This window comes from Pseudopipra pipra, chromosome Z, assembly GCF_036250125.1.
Source record: "Pseudopipra pipra isolate bDixPip1 chromosome Z, bDixPip1.hap1, whole genome shotgun sequence".
In the NCBI taxonomy this organism is placed as follows: Eukaryota; Metazoa; Chordata; class Aves; order Passeriformes; family Pipridae; genus Pseudopipra; species Pseudopipra pipra.
The window spans coordinates 64534976-64545313 of record NC_087581.1 but is presented as its reverse complement, the minus strand read 5'-3'; the positions used below and the strand labels follow the sequence as shown (position 1 = coordinate 64545313).

At 38.8% G+C, this 10338-nt stretch overlaps 1 protein-coding gene across 1 annotated transcript; it reads right to left on the bottom strand.

Annotated features, from left to right (window-relative positions):
- Positions 1-6362: 6362 nt before the first annotated feature.
- On the bottom strand, positions 6363-9833 carry LOC135407811 (uncharacterized). Its single transcript, XM_064643176.1, has one exon. The coding sequence runs from the start codon at positions 9831-9833 to the stop codon at positions 6363-6365; it is 3471 nt and encodes a 1156-aa protein (XP_064499246.1).
- Positions 9834-10338: the final 505 nt, after the last annotated feature.

Genomic DNA, 10338 nt, shown 5'->3' with positions numbered 1-10338 from the left:
CAAGTGTTTTTGAGACTGCTGGAGAAAGATGTTTGTTTTCTTATCTGTTCTTGCTCTTTTAAACCTCATGGCAAAATATTCATTAAAGGAATTTTTTCTTCACATGCTCTTGAAAACTGATAAAAGCTCTTTCTACTACTTGATTTTCCAGCTTCCTCTGAAACCAACTGGAGAGAATGTCCAATCTTAAAAATGTATATTTTATAGAAATACCATTAACTATTGCAAAATATCAAAAATCTGCTTTAATGAAGCCTACTCCCTCTGAAGCTAAAAATTTAGCCATGGTGAGGACAAATCATTCATATTTTGAATTTTGATTTTACATTACACTCTTAGAACTATTTTTGAGAAGTGTCATTAGAAAAACAAAAATAATATGAGGTCTGTATATATGGCAATACATTACACTTTATCTTTTAAAAATACCTTTCACAAAATATTTTTTAACTTACATGCATATAGGCTATATAATATATATATTTCACGGAATAGAATATAAGATTAAATAACTTGAGTCAATCAAAACTATTTGTTTTTACAATTTTATTCCTACTACTATATATTCCATGTTTCTAATGAGCAACTTCACTGTAACAGTTTCCTTCACAACTGAATTTTGAGAAATATAATAACCATTTCCCTTAATGTAAAAGAGTTCTATTTTATTTTTTGAGCTACTTATAGCTTTAAGATGAGACAATTCTTAGTCAGTTGACCACAAAGGTTTTTTCCTTTTCTATAGCAAAACCAAGCTAATCTATCAATGACAAATTTTAAGTAGAGATAGAGATAGATATAGACTATACTAGACTAGAATAGAATAGAACAGAATAAAATATTTCATCTGTAAAGGACCTATCCACAATCAACCAGTTCAAATTCCGGACCAATTCAGGGCTGACCAAAATTTAATGCATATTATTATATATACATTTTCTAGATGCCTCTTAAACATTTACAGGCTTGGAACATCAACCACCACTCTAGGAAGCTTTTTACAGGTTTGACCAACCTCTCAACCTCTTACTGTCAAGTCTGAACCTCCCCGGATGCAGCTTTACCCATTGCCATGCACCCTGTCATTGAATTCCAGGGAGAAGAGCTGAGCATGTCACTCTCCATGTACGCCTCTCAGAAAGCTGTAGAGAGCAACGGGGTCACCCTCATCCTCCTTTTCACCAAATTAGACAAGACCAAAGACCTCATCTGCTCATCACAAGAAGTGTTGTTTAGTTATGTCACCAGCTTCATTACCTTTCTCTGGACACAGTCAAGTACCCTCATGTCCTTTGCAGATTGTGGGGCCCAGCGCTGCACGCAGCACTCGAGGTGAGGTGGTACCAGGGATGAATGCCACAGAATCATCACCTCTTCTGACAGTCTGGCTGTGCTGTGTTTGATGTGCCCCAGGATGCAGTCTGCCCTCTTGGCTGCCCCAGCACACTGCTGACTCACAGTGAGCCTGCTGCCCACCAGCACCTCCAGATCCTGTTCTCTGGGGCTGATCCCGAGCCACTTCTCTCCCAGTTCCTAATTCTGTCCAGAGTTACTCTGCCCTAGGTGCGGAATTCTGCACTTGGACTTATTAAATATCATGCTACTGGTGAGTGCCCAATGCTCCAATCTACCTAGATCCCTCTGCAAGACCTCTCATACCTCAAGAAAGAGCAAACAGCATCTCCCAGTTTTGTGTCATCAGCATAAACCTTAATGGTGTGTTCAACTCTTGAGCCAGAAATGATGGCTAGATAGCACATGCATCTGCAAACGTCACAATACACACACTTCAATAGAAAGATAAAATACAGCTACCAGAATACCCTGGTGTCTCTTAGAGGAGATGGTTCATTTTGCACATACTACACTGAGCTCAGTGTCTGGCTTGAAAAACCAGTAAAATGAGCAGTTGCCAACCCATATTTTGGATGTCAGTTTTTGATTCTGTTCTGTATCTCTTTTGACCTTACTTGTTTAGTAGCATTTAGTATAATGTAGTTGTGGCTGAATTATCAACTCAAATTTTCAATTACCTTTACTTTTTTTTGGAATTAATTTTAATGTCATTATTTAAGTTTCACAAATATGAGCATTTCAGGGCTGTCTATCCAAAAGGAATAATAAGTCATTGGTCAACCTCTACTGAGCCTAAAATTTGTGACATAGCTTGGAAATGATTACTTCTCCAAATTTTGAAAAGTAGCAAAACTGAAGCATTAAGAGAGCAAATATTCATTATCTTTATTTTCCGTTTTTTTTCCTCTTTACATGTACTTACAGCTATCTACAAAACAAGAGTTCTCTGCAGTTTGCAATTCCGTGAATTTATGTTGAAATACTAAGAAGTTCAGAAGCAGAAGAATTTTGAAAAATAATATCAAATCAATGTTAAATTTGATACATTTGAGTGCTGTAATCATTACAATGAGAATCTCCAAAGCCTGTCACTGCAATCAATGGAATTCCTTTTGATTGATTCACTTATATCGACTCACTTGTCTTTTTATCCCCCTCAGAATCTGGTGTTCTTATTCTTCACTATCAGAATTGTTAGCTCTCTGTCACATTAAATATGTTAGGAAATCTTGGAAAGCCTTGAAATACAATGTTGCAGTTTCTTCCCAACCATATTCAGAAGTCTGACCTATTTTCTATGATAAGAATATTGATTATTCACTTATGCATATTAATCTGAGTACTTCTCTTTTTGCTATCAATACACTCCATCCAGAGTATGGAATGAACCATCCATCTCTACTGCATTACCCTTTTGAAACTATGTCTGAGGCATTTTCTTATTGTGTAAACTAGTAATCCGGAAAATTGCCATTATTTTAGAAAAGAGCAATTTTTAAAAAATTATATAGGGATTACATGCTCTTATGGGTTCCTTTAAAATGCTGACTTTTCAGAAAGAGTCTTAAAAGCATTTGCAGGAGTGAAAAAAGGAAGGAGGGAAGTGTGTGAAATACTTTTGGTAAGGAAAAAAATTCCCTTACTTTGATAATGTTAAATAGATACCAACAATTTCTGTCTTTATATCTTCTCTCTGGTAACCCACATCATTTCTCGGTCATTTTCATTTCCATTCCCGTAACTGCTCTTCTTAAGATTATTATATATAATGTAATTTTGATAGCCTTAATCAAGTTGCTTGTGAGACTAGTCAGAAAAAGAAAAAGAATGGAATAAGGAACAAAAAGAGAAAAGCATATGTGAAAGAATATGGCAGTCAGAATGGGGTTTGAATCCAAATCTGGCTTTGATAATCTGCTGTGATCAAAACATTGCAACTGCATTATCCATGAAAACACCTATAATAATGAGAGGAAAATAACTACAGTGTGATGAGCTAGCTGCTTCTATATGTAAACATTAATTTCTTAGTTTTCTTGGTAAATCTTTCTTCAGATCAGGAAATCAGAGGAAGCACAGTCGCAATCAGAGTGGGTCATTAGAGAAAATCAAAATTAAATAGTTGTTCGGGTTCCTGTGAGTCCTGCAGTATGACTGCACATACTGAATGATGGAAGAGATGCGACTGATTTGCTCTTCTAAACTCTTTTCAATATCATATTGACTATTATGGCTCAGCTCTCAGCACTGAGTATATATGGCTTTGCTCTTTAGTCCTGGGACTCTGTCAACTTAGAGCAGATAGTAAGCTCTATTAGCAAAATGTGAAATGTTCATTTATTTAACTTAAAAAAAAATCTGAAGAGATATTTCAGAAACATTTTGTCCACTATTTTTATTGTACTGCTTTAGATACAAAATTCCCACATATTGCTCTATATTATAGCAATTTAGTTGACTTGCTGAAAGGAAGTAAAATTATGATTAACCTATTTATTAAATGGAAAAACATATTTCCATAACAAGAGGGTAAATAGAAAAGTAATCTGTAAGAGAAAGAGGGCTTTGGACAAGTTTTCATCTCAGCTCCATATTTTACAAATTGGAGGAGTCTGCCACTATAAATGCTTAAACAGAAATCACTAATGTCTTTTGAGAAGAGAATAAAAGAGCTTTGTATCATTTTATGTAATATCTTCAAATGAGTGTCTGACATGAAATGATGAGTACTGAGTGCTTTTAAATTACTATTAAAATTGCCTGAAGGCAGATCAAACATGGCTGGTACCAGGAAAGCTATGCCATCCAACTCAGGTAATCACATTTTTTTTCAAAGAGTGCTGATTCCGTCACAAATATTTAATTCTGTCTTAGTAAATGCACATATTACTTGAGCTTTTGTTATTTTTCCTTTCTCACAGACAATTACTTCCTCTCTCCCTCTTTCCTATTGTTTTAGTTTTTGTTTATTTGAGTTTTTTGAGGAGTTTTGGTGGTTTTTTAGGGGAGAAGAGAGGAGAGGGAGTGGGATGGTTTATTGGTTTAGTGTGGTTTGAGTTGTATTTTTTTACAGGCATAATCTATGTAGTTATTTTCCAAAAGGAAATAAGTAAATATACCAATCGTATTCATGATAGAGTTCATAGAAATCTGTGAGAAATTATCAGGATCTGGTGGTATCCTCTTAAGTAGATTTAACAGCTTAATAAAATCTCTTTGAAATCCCTTAAACTTCTTTGAAAGTTGTAGACATAAGGGCCAATACAGTTTAAAAAAAAAAAAGATAATAAAACAACATTGGTTTCAGATGACAATGGGAGATCAGATTTCTCAAATCTTTCCAAAATGAGTATCATAAGTTAAAACTGAAAGTTTATTAATTTCCTTTAATTAGTTTTTTTTTCCTGTGAACTATCACCTTTTTCTTTCAACAGAAACTTTGAAATGGCACCAGACAAACATTCATTTAATTACAAAAGTTAAATAGGCTGAGCTCCTTGGAAATCAATTAAAATAATACTATTATGCTAACCTGAGTAACATACAAGCTTATGTTGATAAGGTCCAACAACTGTTATTATTTCATAGTCAAGTACAGGTTTTTCCTGTCAAGAAAGTAATACACTATACACTTTGTCTGAGTGATTCAGTGTAATTAAGGCCAGAATTAATTCATGGAATCATAGAATGGCTTGGATTGGAATGGACCTTAATGATTACCTTGTTCCCACCCCCTGCCATGAGCAGGGATATCTTCCACTAGACCAGATTGCTCCAAGTCCCATCAAACCTGGTCTTGAACACTTCCAGGGAGGGTGCTGATGCCAATTTATGCCCCAAAACAAGGCGCGGAGAAACTGCTCAGAGACAGAATTTCAGTCTATAAGCAGGAGGTATTTATTTCACGGCCGGGGAGCAGCCAGGTCGCCCTGGACAAACTGCTCCAACTCGAGAAACACACAATCCAACTTTTATACACTTTTGCTAAGCAATTACATCATATATTATGAATATTCATTACATTGCAACATCTACTTTTAATATTCATAACAGGTGGAGTTGAGGCGGAGTTAGAGGCGTGGTCCTTAATTTGGGGAGAACTTCGGTGGGAGTTCCGGTCTTCCTTCATCATGAACCTCATGTCCTTTTCATCATCATCCTCCTAAACTTTTGAACCTTCCCTAATTTGGGTAGCTTCCTTATGAATTTGGCAGAGAGTTTCGGTATTTGGCACCAATACCTAATTTCTTGGCATGTCCCTCTCTTTATCTCTTTGGTTTCCTCTCCATATGTCTCTTTTTGTGTGTACTAGCATTTTCTGTTCATGTTTATGTTCTCCTGTGTCAGAGTGACCTGTACCTCAGTGAATTTATTGTCTCCGCTTTCCTAATGCTGAATTCTATGCGCCTTGCTAAAGCTTGCTTCTACATTTTGTGCTTAACTCTTTATATTGCTTAAATTCGCTTTTCAGGTGTTACCTGGCTTCATTTCCCCCCTTTTCTTAGAACTTATGAATTCCTTCGTCAAGTTCTAATCCTAAAGGGCGCTGATATGCCTTTATCATTGCCCAGATCATTTGGGTTCTCTTGACCATGGACCTTAATTTACACCACAGGCATATGTTCATGAGGGTTAACAAGAACATGCCTATAGCTATAATCAATATGGGGTGTACTAGGTAGTGAAAGACTTGAGTTGCTGTTGGAGAGTACCCTGTGAAAATGTCCCACCAGTGATGTTGACCTACTTGTGCAACTTTCGTCAAGATATTCTTTATACCTTCTGAATTATGCTCTACTTGCCACACCATGCGTTGGGTCGTTTGATTCACCTTTCGAGCTAACTTTCTTACTTCAGGATGCATAAGCATTTCTTTGAGAAGCTTAGTATCCATGCCTATCTGTAAGCATTAGACCACGGTCCTTCAGAAGTAGAGTTTTGGGACAAAACTATACTTATCAAAAGTCCAACGGTCCAGGTCGAAGTAATTTGGAAGGACGTCGGCTTCATGATGTGGAGTTTTCTTGCTTATCTTCTGGAGCTTTCTTGACTCGAGAGTAGTGAATCCATGTAGGTCGTTCCTTGATCCTAACCGCGGTGAAGGTGGTCAGCAGCACTTGGAAAGGTCCCTCCCACTTTTCTTGTAGGGGTTTTCCTAGAAAATTCTTAACATACACCCAATCACCAGGGTTAAACGGATGTAATTTACAGTCAGGTTGCTTGGGCTGGTGTTCTATTACTATCGTGGCATTTTTATCAAAATGTTTCCTCACAGCAATTACATAATCATATATATATTGATTGCCTATTTGGTCTACAGCATCGCTATTTACAATTTGCACAGCATAAGGTCTACCATACAGAATTTCAAACGGGTTCAACTTTTCTTTTGATCGAGGTTTGACTCTCAATCTAATCAGAGCAATAGGCAGAGCCTGATACCATTGTAAGTTAGTTTCTTGACATATTTTAGCAATTTGTTGTTTGATGAGATGATTCATCTTTTCTACTTGCCCACTAGCTTGTGGCCTGTAGGGCGTATGCAATTGCCATTTAATTTGCAGTGCTTTGCTTATTGCTCTCACAACCTTTGCACAAAAATGTGAACCTCTGTCTGAGGATATACTTCTTGGTATTCCAAATCGTGGTATAATTTCGTTTAGCAAAACTTTAGTTACCTCCCTCTCCTTGTTTGTTCTGCAGGGAAATGCTTCAGGCCACCCAGAAAATGTATCAGTTAGTACCAATAGGTACCTATACCCCCCTTTTCTTGGGAGTTCAGAGAAATCAATCTGCCATACTTCACCTGGGAATTTACCTCGATTTATTGCTCCCTGATGTATCTTGGTCCCTGTATTTGGGTTATTCTTCAGGCATCGTTCGCATTGGGTTGTAACTTGTTTTACAGTAGTGAATAATTTTGGCCCTGCTATTCTAGTTTGCAAATACTGGTAAAGCGGGTCTAAACTCCAATGTGTTTTCTCATGTTCTGTTTTCACAAATTGCCACATTAACTTCTCTGGTATTATTAATTGTCCTGTTTCTAATTGACCCCATCCATTGTCCAATAATTTGCCCTTGTTCTTTTGAATCCACCTATGATCTGAGTCCTGGTAATCTGGTTGGAAGTCGGTATTTAGCTCTTCTGGTATTAGAGCTGTTATAACCACTTCCTCGGTTCTTGCAGCAGCTAATTTAGCTTCTGCATCAGCTTTCCTATTTCCTATCTCTGGAACAGTGTTACCTTTTAGGTGTCCTTTGCAATGCATTATGGCCACTTGTGCTGGGAGTTGGACTGCTTCTAACAATCGTAGAATTTCTTCTGCGTGTTTGACTGTTTTCCCTTGGGCGGTTAGCAGTCCCCTTTCTTTCCAAATTGCTCCATGAGCATGTACGACGGAGAAGGCATACTTAGAGTCCGTCCAGATGTTAATTCGTATGCCTTCTGCCAATTCCAGGGCTCGGGTAAGTGCTATTAATTCTGCCTTTTGGGCTGAGGTCCCTGCAGGTAAAGGATTTGATTCGATTACCTCTTCCGTTGTGGTTACTGCATAGCCTGCCATTCTTACTCCTTGCTTCACGAAGCTGCTGCCGTCCGAGAACCAGTTGTCTGCATCTTCAAATGGCTCTTCTTTGAGATCCGGGCGGCTGGAGTAAACTGCTTCGATTGTTTCCAGGCAGTCATGTTCAATTGGCTCTGCTGACATTCTTCCTTCTAAAAATGAGGCTGGATTCACAACATTAGTTACTTGAATGGTTATGTCATCTGATTCAGCTAGGATTGCTTGGTACTTTAGGAATCTGGAAGGTGACAACCAATGGCCACCTTTCTGTTCTAGTACAGTAGACACAGTGTGGGACACTAACACAGTCATTTTCTGGCCCATTGTGAGCTTTCTGGCCTCTTCTATGTTTATGATTACTGCGGCCACCGCTTTCAAACAGCTGGGCCATCCTTTGCTTACTTCATCCAGCTGTTTGGAGAAATAGGCCACAGCTCTTTTGTGTGGTCCCAACTGTTGCGCCAAGACTCCTAAAGCCATCCCTTGTCGTTCATGAGAGAACAGCCAGAATGGTTTTGTTACATCAGGGAGGCCCAAAGCCGGGGCTCTCATGAGTTCTTGTTTCAGTCTCTTAAAAGCTCCCTCTGCTTCGGGAGTCCAAACCAGGATACTCTTAGCTTCTTTTAATAAATCATACAATGGCTTGGCGAGTACCCCATATTGGTAGATCCATAAGCGACACCAACCTGTCATTCCCAGAAAGGCTCGTAGATCTCTCACCGTTTCTGGTCTGGGCATCTGGCAAATGGCTTCTTTCCTCGCTGTTCCTAGAGATCGTTGTCCTCTGGAGATCTCATATCCCAGGTATACTACCTTTTCTTGCACCAGTTGCGCTTTCTGTTGAGAGACTCGATATCCATTTAGTCCCAAGAAATTCAACAAAGAAATAGTCCATTTAACACACTCTTCTTCTGATTCAGTTGCTATCAGCAGATCATCCACGTATTGCAGAAGAGTACCATCCCCCTGTGGCCTTTCCCATTGTTCCAATTCTTTGGCTAATTGATTCCCAAAGATTGTTGGACTGTTTTTGTAGCCTTGAGGTAACACTGTCCAGGTTAATTGGGTCTTTCTCCCTTTACTCACAGATTCCCATTCAAAGGCAAAAATCTTTTGGCTTTCTGGGGCTAAGGGAAGGCAAAAGAATGCATCTTTTAGATCTAACACTGTGAACCAAATTAAATTATCCTTTAGCTTAGTCAAGAGGGTATAAGGGTTTGCCACCACTGGGTGTAGAGTTTTAGTTATTGCATTCACAGCTCTCAAATCTTGAACTAGTCTATAAGTTCCATTTGGTTTCTTAACTGGCAGGATTGGTGTGTTATAATCTGATTCACATTCCACTAATAGTCCTAATTCCAGGAATTTCTCAATTATGGGTTCGACCCCTTTCCTGTCTTCTAATCTCAGGGGATACTGCTTCCTTACTACTGGTCTTGCTCCAGGTATAAGTTCGATAACAATAGGTGTTGCCTGTCTGGATTTCCCAGGTACATCAGTGGCCCATACCAATGGGTATGCCTCGCTCATAATCCGTTCAATATTACGACTCTCAGGTTTTGGTTCTATGCAACTGACTGTCAGACTTAAAGCTGCAATCAGTTGTTCTTCATTTACCTGGAATTCGAGTTTGTCTTTGTTGAATTTTATTACGGCTCCCAAATTTTCCAGTAAATCCCTTCCTAGTAAAGGCTTTGGAGAATTTGGTAAATATAGGAATTGATGGATCCCCATTTGCTTTCCAATCTTATATTTAATAGGTTTTAGGAAGTAAGCTTTTTCTGGTTGGCCTGTTGCTCCCACAACTTGTACAAATTCATCGCTCTTGGGTATCAACTCTTGATTTAAAACCGAAAATGTTGCCCCTGTGTCTATCAGAAAATCCAATTCTTTTTCACCTTCCCCTAGCTCCATTTTAACCAGTGGGTCTGCTAGGGAACGACTCACCGGTCCCCCTCAGTCACTGCTCTGATGTGCAATGGCAGTGTTTGCAAGCTTTTCTCTTAGCTGGGGACAGTCTCGTCTCCAATGGCCTAACTGAAAGCAATTGGAACATTGATCTGGTCCTACCCTGATGGGTTGGGGTCTGAATCCCCCTCTCCCCCTCATAGGGTAACCACGACCTCTACCCCTGGCACCTGCATCTGGGAATTTTGCGTTTTGAGTTGCCACTGCTACTGCCACGACTCGAGCAATTCTCTTATCTTCCTTCTTTTTCTCTTCCTTTTCTCTGTTGTTGTATACTTCCCAGGCCTCATTCATCAATGTCTCTAGATCTCTATTTGCTGGATGTTTAAGTTTTTGTAATTTCTTTCTAATGTCGGGAGTACACTGCCCCATTACCAATCCTAGTAGCTGTTGTCTCCCCTCTTCTGATGCTGGGTCTAGGGGTGTATATTGTCTCATGGCGGTCCTGAGT